The 13,650-nt window shown below is 43.2% G+C and overlaps 1 protein-coding gene across 2 annotated transcripts; it reads right to left on the bottom strand.

Moving 5' to 3' along the window:
* Window positions 1–4,054: 4,054 nt before the first annotated feature.
* LOC141191436 (uncharacterized) lies at window positions 4,055–12,984 on the bottom strand. 2 transcript variants are annotated; one of them, XM_073661326.1, is made up of 2 exons: window positions 12,847–12,984; window positions 4,055–7,886 (listed from the first exon to the last, which is right to left on the bottom strand). In XM_073661326.1, the coding sequence occupies exon 2, from the start codon at window positions 7,750–7,752 to the stop codon at window positions 5,950–5,952; it is 1,803 nt and encodes a 600-aa protein (XP_073517427.1). In that variant the 5' UTR covers window positions 7,753–7,886; window positions 12,847–12,984; the 3' UTR covers window positions 4,055–5,949. The 2 variants fall into 2 exon arrangements, with proteins under 2 accessions (XP_073517427.1, XP_073517428.1); XM_073661327.1 differs by lacking the exon at window positions 12,847–12,984 and adding an exon at window positions 12,659–12,802.
* Window positions 12,985–13,650: the final 666 nt, after the last annotated feature.

The raw sequence follows: 13,650 nt of genomic DNA, 5'->3' as shown, positions 1-13,650 counted from the left end.
TTATTTGTTTTCACTTCTGCTTTCTCACAATTCGCCCGCCCTTTAACACATTCTGTGCACTCTCTCCATATCAACCCCTCCCTTCTCCCCCTCTCATGTATAACTGAGGCTCTACTGACATCTCTCACCCACTCCAAACCATCCACTACCTCTATACAGCACTCAAAACGTTCATATAAATCATTGCACCACCTGCTCTCTTGTTTTATCCTTTTACTAGTCACAGGCGACATCTCCCCCAACCCTGGGCCTCCCTCCACTAGCATACATTACTCTTCAGCTGCATATAGAAACCCTGCTAATCTTATTAACATTCAGTGCATGCCCTCTCCTATTGCTTTCCATTGTGCTCTCTGGAACGCACAAATTAACTTACATTCACAATTTTTTTCCTCTCTAATTCCCTTAACCTTCTGGCTATTACAGAAACCTGTATTCAGCAGTCAGACACCACTGCCGCCGCTGCTGCTCTCTCGTTAGGTGGGCTGAAATTTTCACATACCCCCAGACCTGAGAACAGACAGGGTGGAGGTGTTGGTTTGCTACTTTCCTCACAATGTGCTTTCCAGGTCACCCCCCCCCCCCAACGGTTCCCTCACTTATGTTTCCTTCCTTTGAAGTCCACACCATTACACTCTTTAAACCCTTCTCCCTGTGGGGGCGGTCATGTATCGCCATCCAGGCTCCTCCCGCCAGTTCTTGGTTCACTTTGCCACCTGACTTCCTCACTTTCTATACTGTGGCATCCCCACCCTCATCATGGGAGACTAACATCCCCATCGATGATCCCCCTCTCCCAATCTGCCTCTCATCTACTTTCTCTGACCTCTTCATTCGGTCTCACAGTTTACTAATTTTCCTACCAATGAAGACTGGAATACTCTGGACCTGGTCTTCTCCTCCAGTCTCTGCTCGCCGCATGACTTTACTAACTCCCCTCTCCCACAACCTTCTTTCCTTCTCTGTCAAGAATTGTCTCCTCACCCAGGACAACCCCACTTACCACACTTATAGGAATACACGTGCCATTAATACACAGCAGCTTACGGACAATCTCCACACATCTTTAGCCCCCATCTCCTCCCTCTCCTGTCCAGACTTGGCATTGTCACACTACAATAATACACTGAAGAGTGCCCTAGATGAAGCAGCACCTTCTACACGCAGAAAGACCTGACACAGACAATGGCAGCCCTGGCACACGATGCCAACACGCTTTCTGCAGCGTTGCTTAAGGTGTGCTGAGCATCAGTGGAGAAAATCTCTTTTAGCAGAAGACTTCATCCATTATAAGTTCATGCTCAAAACCTATAACTCTGCCCTTCATTTAGGCAAACCATCCTACTTCACCACCCTCATCACTTCACTGTCCAACAATCCAAAACGAATTTTTAAAACCTTAAACTCCCTCCTGAAACCTAAAGCACAGGCCCCCATCGCCAACCTAAGCGGTGAAGAACTGGCCACTTATTTCCTAGAAAAAATCAACCACACCCATCAGGACATCTCAGCCCAATCTCCTCAGTGCCGGATCCCCTTTCCTGCCGCACTTCAAGCTCACTAGCCATCTTTGAGCCTGTTACAGAAGAAGTTACCAAGCTCCTCACTTCTTCTTGGCCTACAACCTACAACAGTAACCTCATTCCCTCACATCTCCTACAGTCTCCACTCACCTGACTAAAATATTTAACCGCTCTCTTTCTTCAGGTATCTTTCCCTCCTCATTTAAACATGCCATCATAACCCCTTTACTTAAAAAGCCATCCCTGGACCAGAACTGTATTGCTAACTACAGACCTGTCTCTAATCTTCCTTTCATCTCTAAACTCCTGGAACGCTTGGTCCACTCCCATCTAATCCGCTATCTCTCAGATAACTCTTCTCGACCCTCTACAATCTGGTTTCTGCTCCTTACACTCCACTGAAAATGCCCTCACTAAAGTCTCTAATGATCTACTAACAGCTAAATACAAAGATCACTGCTCCCTGCTGATTCTCCTGGATCTCTCTGCCGCATTTGACACTGTGGATCATCAGCTCCTCCTCACCATGCTCCGCTCTATAGGCCTCAAGGAAACCGTTCTTTCCTGGTTCTCCTACTACTTCTCTGACCGCTCCTTCACTTTATCTTTTGCCGGCTCCTCTTCCTCTCCTCATCCCCTTACTATCGGGGTTCCGCAGGGCTCAGTCCTTGGCCCCCTTCTCTTCTCTCTATACACTGCCCCTATTGGACAAACAATCAGCAGATTTGGGTTACAGTATCATCTCTATGCTGACGACACCCAATTATACACTTCTTCCCCTGACATCACCCCTACCCTAATACAAAATACCAAGGATTGTCTGTCCGCTGTCTCTAACATAATGTCCTCCCTCTATCTTAAACTGAATCTCTCCAAAACTGAACTTCTTGTGTTTCTCCCCTCTACTAATCTAAATCTATCTAACATCAAAATTACCTTGTTCATCCATAACTCCCAAGCAACACGCCCGCTGCCTTGGGGTCATATTCGACAGTAAACTTTCCTTTACTCCCTATATCCGATCACTCACTCGCTCTTGTCACCTGCATCTTAAAAACTTCTCCAGAATCTGACCTTTTCTCACCTTTGAAACTGCTAAAACTCTTACTGTTGCTCTTATTCACTCTCGTCTGGACTACTGCAACTCTCTTCTGATCGGTCTCCCTCTTACCAAAATCTCCCCTCTCCAATCTGTCCTGAATGCGGCAGCCAGGGTCGTATTTATGTCCAGCCGCTTCACCGATGCCTCCACCTTGTGCCAGTCATTACACTGGTTACCCATTCGCTACAGGGTCCAATATAAACTCATTGCTCTCACCCACAAAGCTCTCCACAGTTCTACACCACCTTATATCTCCTCTCTCATCTCAGTCTATCGTCCTACACGTGCCCTCCGTTCCACAAATGACCTAAGACTAACATCCCCCATAATCCGAACCTCGCACCTCCGTCTCCAAGACTTCTCTCGTGCTGCGCCAGTTCTCTGGAATGCTCTACCCCAGACGATCCGATTGATGCTAGCCCTGATGTCTTCAAGCGCGCTTTAAAAACCAATCTCTTTAAACAAGCCTACCACCTCAAATACCCAGTAAACTAACTTTCCCCTGTTCCTTCCTAAATACTATTCAGAATCTGCCCCCTACTGTTCATCTGTCTCTACATCCTCCATGCACGCGATAACTGCACTCGGTAATTGAGTATTGCACTTGAACATACAGGCTGATGACCGGATCATACAGCTTTATTTGATAATCCCGACTTATAATTGCCAGACCTGAAATAACAAGCACTTTCCACCTGTTGTGTCCCCCCATTTCCTTGTAGAATGTAAGCTTGCAAGCAGGGACCTCACTCCTGATGTAACTGTTTAAACTGTCTTACATTGTATTGAATTTGTCTGTACATGTCCCCGCTTAATTCTAAAGTGCTGCGAAATATGTTGGCGCTATATAAATAAAAATTATTATTATTATTTCTGGGGCGGCTGAGGGCTGCTCTTATTAGGCTGGGAAGGGGACAATATCCATGGACCTTTTAGAGCCTATTAATATCAGCCTACATCTCCTCAGTGCCTGGATCCCCTTTCCTGTTGCACTTCAAGCTCACTAGCCACCTTTGAGCCAGTTACAGAAGAAGTTACCCAGTATGTACGAGAAAAATCACACGTTTGAATGAGGTCTAAAGAAATGAGGTTTTGTCATCTCAGCCACGCATCTCATTTGAAGCACTCTGCATAATCAGCGACTGAGATAACAGAAAATTAGCAGCATAAGAATGTAGAGATCATTAAATCATGCAAGGCAAATAATACAACAATGTTCATTCATCACTAATGCTGCATTAACCCTGGATGACAATCCTACACGTTCAGAAAACAATTATTGTACTATTTAAAATGGCTGCCAATCACCCAATAAGTGAGCAAAACTTGTTTGTCAGGTGAAATGATTTTTAATCTTAAAAATAATCGTTCGTGGCAGCGCATAGTATTGTGTAAACAGTACATGTGCTGCGGAGAACAATATTCTCTGTGCACAGAATGATCATATTAACAATTGTTCTGTGTGCATGGAAATGCAGTTGGTCTAAACAGGTTAGTATACGACTACCGATCGGCTTACGAGGTCAGCACTACCACAGTCTAATTTGCAAATAACGAAAAGATTACCGGTGCAGGGCATGGTGGTTATATTAATTCAATGTTTGGTGCTCTGTGTTTAAAGAAGGTTCAAAAAGATGATCCAATAAAGAGAATATGTGGCACTGGAATCCATATGAGAATTCTATTCTGTCACACGTGTGAAAGACATTTTTCGTATTGTCACCCTTAGAAATAAGAATACAGGGCTTGAATCATAAAGACAAGCGTTTTTCCTGCCAGTGTTGATGAGTGAGCATGGTGGAGTGCAAAGCACCTAATTCATTAGGAGGTGCAAATCGTACTCTAGTTGGGGACTTAGTAAGATTTTTGATGTAAGGAACTCCACCATTCATCCTAAATTTGACAAGCCGAGTAGTCACGCCCCATCCCAGCTCCGCCAACTCTGTTGGAGCTCTGTAAAAATGGCCTTGAAATGTCAAAGTCAAAATTTTTGTGCATCCTAGCGTTGCGGAAGAAAATCTGGCAACTTCTCAAAGCTTTTTATGCCAGTTTTCTGGTGTCAAAGCTTTTATGACCCAGGGCCATAGTTTTAATGACTCCCTATAAGATAAAATATACTGTGCATTAGAATCATAGAATGTTAGAGTTGAAAGGGACCTCCGGGGTCATTGTGTTCAACCCCCTGCTCAATGCAGGATTCACTAAACCATCTCAGGCAGATGTCTGTCTAGCCTCTGTTTGAAGACTTCCATTGAAGGAATAGAAAAAATAGGATTTCCTGAGATTGTCTTTATGTGATTCGCTAAGATCATTTTGGCAAATCCCACTTGTGAATAAGCATTGCAGATTAATACAGATCTCTCAGAAAGATATGGGAGATTTTATAAATTTTTATACAATTCTATTTTTTTTAGACACCTCCATCTGAAATGTCTAGTTTAAATTTGAGGGAAAATAAAGAACTGCATTACTATTTGGATTGCTGTTTTATTAGATTTAAAAAAAAAAAAAATTGCATCCATGTGACAAATTTTTACATGAGAAATAACAGAGGCAATACAGGAAAAAAACCATGCATAGCTTAGAACCATATGGATTCCCAGGTAAAAGAATCACCAAACCCTGGGATATACAAAGAAGATAGTGGACCACAATGTTTTATATGTGGTATTTAAAAAGGGGTTAGCGCTTATCAGGTCGTTGGAAAATCTATCGTCATTGCCAGCATATGCCATACTCCGAGACCCAAGTTCAGTACATATTAATATTAGAAATGTGTGCAGCAAAGAGGCACAGAGGTGGTTGCCCAAGGCACAAAATTTCAATTGAAAAAAGGAAGAACTATTTTTTTTTTCTTTGAAATTTTGCACCCTTAAAAAGTGGTATCGCTATAGTTGAAAGTCCTGGGCAGTGCATGTAACCAGAACTTCTGGCCGAGTGCCCATGATCTCCGGATGAGCTTCACTTTGAACTGCATTAGCGTCATCATGATGATAAAGCTGGATCCTGTGGTAGGATAGTGGTTCCCTTCGCCTGGCCTACAAGATGCCCCAGTGCAATGACATCACTGCATTGCGAGACCCGTGTTTGGTCTCTGTGTGCGCAGGGGAGGACTAAGCTCATTGGATTAGGTGAGTTTAAACTTTCTTTTTACAGAGGAGATGGCATTATTACTTTTGGGGGGAAATACAAGAGCTAAGAATAAAGTTAATGGGGAATTAATACTTTCTAAAGGGTCATTGTTTTAAAAGGGCAGCACATTATCATCTAATACATTTAGTGGGTTCTTGGTGTCCAGAGCCAACATGGCATACTTTATGTTGTCTACCTGATGTGGACCCTCTGATGTCTAACAAGATGTGAATTGCTCATAAAACATTTCCCACATTCAGAGCAAGAAAATGGCTTCTCTCCTGTATGACTTTTCTGGTGCCTTACAAGTTTGGAGTTATTGAGAAAACATTTATCGCAACTTGGACAAGAAAATGGTTTTTCTCCGGTGTGGAACCGATGATGTCTATTAAGTTCTGATGAGCTACGGAAACATTTTCCACATTCCGAACATGGGTATGGCCTCTCATCCGTATGAATCCTCTGGTGTTTGATGAAGTCTGAATTCCTGATAAATCGTTTCCCACAATCCATACAAGAATACGGTTTCTCCTTGGTGTGGATTCTCTGGTGACTGTTTCGTTCAGAGCTACTAAGAAAAGCTTTTCCACACACTGGACAGGAATAAGGCTTTTCTCCTGTGTGGATCCTCTGATGTCTGTTCCGTTCTGAATAGCTGGTAAAACGCTTCCCACATTCTGAGCAGGAATACGGTTTCTCTCCCGTGTGTATCCGATGGTGAACAACAAGATATGAATTACTGCTGAAGCATTTACCACACTGAAAACAGGAATACTGCTTTTCTCCAGTGTGGATTTTCTGATGTGCAATCAAGTTTGAGTTGGTACTAAAACTTTTACCACATTTTGGACAAGAATACGGTTTCTCCCCTGTGTGCGATCTCTTGTGCGCTATAAGGTTTGAGTTACTGCTGAAATATTTACTGCATTCTGTACAACTGTATGGGGTTTCACATATGTGAATCTGCTGATGTTTCTGAAGAAGTGATGCTGTTTTAAAAGACTTTCCGCAAGTAGTACATAGGAAATCTCTCTCTGCTAGAGATTGGTTTGTGTCTTCACTCCCATACTCATCAGTAAACGTAGACAAAGTGGTATATTGTGTATCATCTGTGGGTGTATATATATCAATGTTTGACAAATTGACTTCTTCATAGGAGGTGGATTCATCCGTAATATGAGAAAAGGTGTATTGTGTATGACCTGTGGGTATGTAAAGGTCTGTATCTGTGATGCCTCTTTCTTCACATGAGATGGGTTCCTCTTTAATATGAAGAGCCATGTAATGTAGTGGATGTGCAGGTGCATAAAGCTCAGCAAGCTTTGCATCTTCATCAGACACAGATTCCTCCTTAATATTTGGTAGATACTGTTGTATATGATCTGCGGATTTATAAATGTTGTTGTCTACGAGATTTCCTGCAGCAAATGGAATGGATTCCTCCTTAATAGGAGCACAAGAATCCTGTTGTGTATGAGTTGTGCCCATATGAATTCCTGTATAAATTAATTCATCAGCCTCAGTTGAGTCGTATTCCTCTTTGATGTGTATAGATATATACTGTGTATGATCAGAAGTATTTGCTTGATCATGGTTGAAGGATTCAGTCTTTATACAGTAAAGATGTTGTTCTGAATGGTCGGTTGGTCTATAAATCGGAAATATTTCTTCCTTAACACGGGTAGGAGAATACTGCTGTATATTCTTTGTGAATTTATAAAGATCAGAGGTCTCCTTAATCTGGCTGGACAGATCGGGTTGTGTATGATGTAAGGATGTAGGAATGTTAGTGGGATTTTTTCCTACATAGCACAATTCTTCCTTTATATGGTCTGTAGTTCTATTAATGAGATTTTCTTCATCAGATGGTTCTTCTTTAACAGTTGTATATGGCCATGTTATATCATCTACCGTTGTGTTCACATTGTCATTAGTGAGAATTTCTGTATCGTCTGATGCAGATATCTTAGTAATGTTCTCCATACAGTTGATCATATTTGGTTGCTTTGATGAGAAGTATGTTTTTGCAGTCTCAAATTTTTAAAAGGTACTTTGATTTTCATTCATGTTGTCTGGTGAAGAAATAGTTTCAAATCCTTCAAATACCTCTGTATTTCCGGTGACATGTGCTGGGGGGAGGAAGGAGGAAGGAAACAGTTTGGTTAAAGGGTTTTGCAAAAATTGCATGCATGCAAATAATTGAAATGCAGTAACAATTCTTAGTTAAGTATGTATTCTGATTATTAAAGAAGCCCCCCCCATTTAAGCGTGTGTAAATGTTGGTACAGTATGAGTGTGTTAAAGGGGTTGTCCACTACTAGGATAACCCCTTCTTGATCTAAATGTTTGGCCCCAATAAAATAAAAAAAATATAATATTCCACACCCCCCCCCCCCCCCCCCCCCCCATGCCGGCACCGTTCCAGCGGTGTCGGCACTCACGGTCCCGGGGCTCTTGTGCAGTTGTTGTGACACGTGAGCCTGGCACCCAATCAGCCCCAGCATCACTGTTCCCGCCTTCTGTCGGATTGAACATGAAGAGGAAATCTGGGCTGCAGCGGATCTGACTTCCTCTTCATGATCAATTTGTCCGAAGGCGGGGCAAGTGACACCAGCCCTGATTGGGCGCCGGGCTTAGGTGTCACAACCGCACAGGTACCCCAGGACAGCAAGTGCTGACACGGGAGGTCAGTATAAGCTTTTTTTTTTAATTTCATCGGGGCCAAGCATGGGGTATGAGAAGTAGTTGTCCACCTATACTCACCTATCACTATCGTCTCCAGTGTTCAGTGCAGCTCTGCTCCTCTTCTTAGTCACGCGACAGCAAATCAGACTATCCGAGTCACATTGCGATCTGTGTGACCCAGAATTGGCTTTTACAATGTAAGCCTATGGCAGGTCAGAAAGAGGCTCCATACTTGCACTATAAAAGAGACTTCTGGCTTACACATACAGCATAGAGTGATCTGGAGGGTCTAAAGAGCCTGCCGTGTGACTCAGAAGAGGAGCAGAACGGCCCTGGCCACCGCAGGAGATGGTGATTGGTGAGTACAATAACACACTGACACTACACTAACATTTAAGTTCATATTCTAATATACAATGCATAAAAAATAATAAGTTAATTGTATTTAAGTTTCTATATTGCTGCCTATCCTATAACATTTGTTCCTCAAGTGCCGTCCCTCACAGCTTCTTCCCACTCGCTGCCAATGACTGACAGGTCTTTTCCTGCATGCTTGAATAGGAAGAGAACTGTCAGCTAAGGGGAGTAGGCCGAAGGTGAAGGTGAAGTAGGTGAAGAAGCCGCCTTTTCTACTAGCCTCCAGTGCAGTTTGGTCTTCAGCGGTTTTTAACCCCTTCCCAACCCTGGGATTTTCCGTTTTTGCATTTTCGTTTTTTACTCCCCTTGTTCCCAGAGCCATAGCGTTTTTATTTTTTGGACAATATGGCCATGTGAGGGCTTATTTTTTGCGGGACGAATTGTACTTTTCAACGCCATTACTAGTTTTACCATATCGTGTACAGGAAAATGGGTAAAAAATTCCAAGTGCGGTGAAATTGCAAAAAAAGTGCAATACCACAGATGTTTGTTTTTTTTAATTTTTTTTTACCACGTTCACTGAATGCTAAGTGACCTGCCATTACTATTCTCCAGGTCATTACGAGTTACTAGACACCAAACATGTATAGGTTCTTTTTTATTTAAGTGGTGAAAAAAAATTCCAAAGTTTGGTAAAAAAAAAAAATATAGTGCCATTTTCTAAGACCTGTAGCGTCTACATTTTTCGGGATCTGGGGCCGGGTGAGGGCTTATTTTTTGCACACCGAGCTGAAGTTTTTATTGATACCATTTTGGGGTAGATCCAATGTTTTGATCGCCCTTTATTGCATTTTATTGCAATGTTGCGGCGACTAAAAGACGTAATTCTGGCGTTTAGAGTTTTTTTCTCGTTACGCCGTTTACCGATCAGATTAATTATTTTTTATATTGATAGATCGGGCGATTCTGAACGCGGCGATACCACTGCACCAGGGCAAGTGGAAAGAGCCAGGCAAAGCTCCAGAATTGGCGCATCTAATACAGTAGATGCGCCTTTTCTAGGGCGGCTGCAGGCAGCTAATTTTAGGCTAGGGAGGGCCAATATCCATGGCCTCTTCCCAGTCTGAGAATATCAGCCCCCAGCTGTCTGCTTTAGCTTGGCTGGTTTTCAAAAATGGGGGAGACCCCACGCCGGTTTTCTTAATTATTTAAATAATAATTAAAAAATACGGTGTGGGGACCCCTCTATTTTTGATAACCAGCCAATATAAAGCTGACAGCTGGGGGCTGCAGCCTGTAGCTGTCGGTTGCGCCTGCGCTGGTTACCAAGAATAGAGGGGAACCCATGCCATTTTTTTTTTAAATGTATTTATTGCACAGGCTCCGGCTGACAAATACTCTCATCAGCCTTGCCTGCTCTCGCTGCTATCAGCGAGAGCAGGTGTAGGATGATGAGAGTAGTACTCATCAGCCGACGCTTGTGACCGGCGGTAACATTTTACTGTCGGTCACAGCTGCTGGATCACATGTTGGTCAACTGACAGCGTGGGCACCGCAGCGCTCTGACTGGCAGTAACAAACTTACCGCCAACCAGAGCCGCTAGTGTTTCGCGCCCTGTCACACAGAAACAGTGTGGGAAACACCTGATGATCAGGCTGCCAAACCTGAACAGTAACACGGACTTCCTGGAGAAGTCAATGTTTGGGGTCAACGCATGGACACTAGGTGCTCGGTACGGACCCCGAACTTTACAGGTTTGCCCAACACTAGTGAAAAGTAATGATCAGTCCTGGCGGAGAAAAAAGCAGATTTCTCTGATAAAATATATTACAAAATTAATTATCTTCATGTGTAATATTAATTTATAAAATTAAAATTAAAACAACTGTTACTCTCTTGAACAGGAAAACAAAATAAAAAATAGGCACAAATGCAATAATGGATCAAGCATGAAATGTATCATAATACACATGTTGAGGTTAAATCATGTTTTGTTTTTTTTGCCATGATTAATGCCCAGTTACGGTAAAGAACCAAGCCTTTGCCCCAATGTCTCATTAATTGGAACGCGTCATGTTCTGGTAACAGCAATTTGTCCACAATGTATATGTATCATTGAGACCATTTAGCAGCTAGATCTCAAGGTTGGTCCACGTCAGGATGCAAACAACTCTGGCTGTGACTCAGACAGGAAAGGTGCAATGCATCTCCTTGAGGCAGTACTGAACTCTGCCTGCCACAATCGCTGCTCTGCAGCCCTTAGCAGGACATGCAGAATAACAAAGTATTGGTTCACCTATTATTCCCAGGCTGCCACTGTACAGACCATCCCGTATTACAATACCATGTGTGGCTACCACAGGAATATGAACTTTATTCCTCCCGGGAGCCGCTGGCTTTCCGTTATAGAGGTATACTCAGAGCTGCTAAATTCACCACTTACGCTCAGCACTGACTGACGGCTTTCTCTGCAAAGACACACTGCAAAGCCAGCTGTCAATCAAAGTGCTGTCAATCAATGTGTATTGAGCAGTGACTGTAGCTGATCCGGCCACGCCTCTATGACTGAAAGCTGGAGATTCCCTGGAGAAGTAAAGTTCGTTTTCTCCCAGTAGAAGCAGGACAGCATTGTCACCAGAGCTGTGTAGTCGGTAAGACAAACCACCAACTCTGTCTCCTCAATTTCCCTGACTCCGACTCCACAGCACTGCCTCACTACTGAGCATGTACATAACGTGCAGCACAGATTCATCTCACCTAAAATCCGAGATCCTTAGATCAGAAACAGAACCGACGTTTATAGGACATTTCATAACTTTCCCAAATTCTTATGAAAAAATTGACAGCACATCCTGCATTGTACTACTGTACCCAATTTATTATATATTTTAGGAGTTAGTCCGTTTTATACCGACTCAGACTCCACAACTCCGACGCCTCAGCCCAGAAAATTTGTAGACCGTATACCTGCAGGTGAATAGCGTTTGCAGACATTCAAGTTACCTTCAACTTTTATTTACGGACTTGAGCGTTCAATCTCCCGATTGCTTCCGTAATACATTCCAATACTTCGGCACGAAAATGTTTACAACACAATGAAAGAGACAATGACCTGTTGGTGTAATGTGATGGCATGGGAGAGCTGCTAAGTCTTAGAAGACCCAGCTGCGCTCTGCCAGTCACTAATGTCACTGCAATGCCCAGTTTTACCAGTAACTGGAGATCCCTTAAAAGCCTCAGTAAGGATAGGGGTACAAGTCGCTTTTTCATGTGGATAGTGTCTGGAACTCGCCAGAAAAAGCCCAAAAAATAATAATTAACATAAGGCACTGCAATGTGGAAACGACTTGCTGTACATAAGTTATTAACGGCTGAACATATTTTAACTGCTTTAGACTTTGAAAGTCATGAAGAGGCCAAAAGAAGTGACCTGACCATTCTTCAAGCTGGAAACAAAGATGAAGCAAAAATGATTCAAAACCCGTCAAAGAAGGTGTGAAGAGTGAATGTCCCCAAAAATTTTTTTTGAAAGGGCTCTCAGGATAGAAATTACTTTTAGGAGGGCTCAGACTGGCTTACCCGGTCGCGCTGACCCCATAATGTTGCACCGGAAACTGTTGGAAATGGCTGCTCGGCCAATCACTGGCGGAGGCGGGTGACCGCTGTGCCGGTAATTGGCTAAGTGCTCTTTTCTAGCCATTTCCAGTGTATTGTGCTGAAATCAGCAAATAGAGTCAAGCAGGTCGGTGAGCCTCAGCTTTAGGGTACAGGGGGCGATGAGGTTACTACTTTTATTATTTCTAACCACTATGAGCCCTTTTGAAAACCCTTTCTATTCGTGAAAACTCCTTGCTTCACCTGGTGTGAGACTGTTTCCATGGAACGACGTCTGATTCCCTTTGCTTTGTTCACTACACTGCAATTCTAGTTTCGCACCCATTAAAAAATGGTGGTAACGGCTTACGGCTCCAAGCACCAGGAAAAGAAGGCCCCGCCATACACCAGCAAATGCAAATCTCGGAGTCTGCTACTAGCCCCAAATATACCTGCATCAACGCATCCTCTGTCTGTTGTCTGTTAATGCTGGCCAAAAGCGGAAGTTGTCAATAAAGCTTTTCCTGCCTGTGCGTTCCATCTGCTCTGGGCTCCGGACGTTCCACCCGTGTGTGCGTTCCAATTTGGTACTTACGTCTGCGTGTCACTGGCTCTTCCATTGCATTGGAGATGGGATGCTGGTAGTTGTAGTCCAGAACGCTGATGATGACATAGTTGTTGAAGGCGTTCTGGACTGCAGTTCCCAGATTCCATGTTAGGTGAAGAGGATCGCGTGCATACAATGCCGTGTGCGCTGGAAGGGAGGGACTCACAGGAATATATTGAAAATGGTCCCATTTTTGTTGCTTTGGAAATAGAAATGCAGCTCAGCCAATCATTATACTCCAGAGATTACTCAGGGTGTTGGGAACACTGTGACTGTCACCATATGTAACAGCCAGGTTGTCACTAGTAAGTGCACTATGGCTGTCACTGTTATTGGGGCAGTGGCATGTTGACAACTAGGGAACACAACGTCAAAAGTAAAAGGTAAAAAAATGTACTTGGGTTTTAATACTCCTTTCTGAGCAGAATTGGACCATCTTTGGAAAAAATGTCAAAAAAGGATCTAACATAAGATGCAGATGTGCCCCCTCATCACATACATGTTTCCCATTTCTATCTAGATTTCGGTGAGAACATGCTGTTTTGATAAATGTAGTCAAATATCAGACAGTGAATTGCTGATTACAGCAAGTCTACATTCTCTCATTGTTTACCTGCTACAGTGTGCAGTGCAGACGCTGACAGGCTTC

Source organism: Phyllobates terribilis, unplaced genomic scaffold (genome assembly GCF_046119375.1).
Source record: "Phyllobates terribilis strain yellow unplaced genomic scaffold, ASM4611937v1 Scaffold_43__1_contigs__length_10536358, whole genome shotgun sequence".
Taxonomy (NCBI): Eukaryota; Metazoa; Chordata; class Amphibia; order Anura; family Dendrobatidae; genus Phyllobates; species Phyllobates terribilis.
The sequence above is the reverse complement of the archived record's forward strand: the minus strand, read 5'-3'. Positions and strand labels throughout refer to the sequence as shown.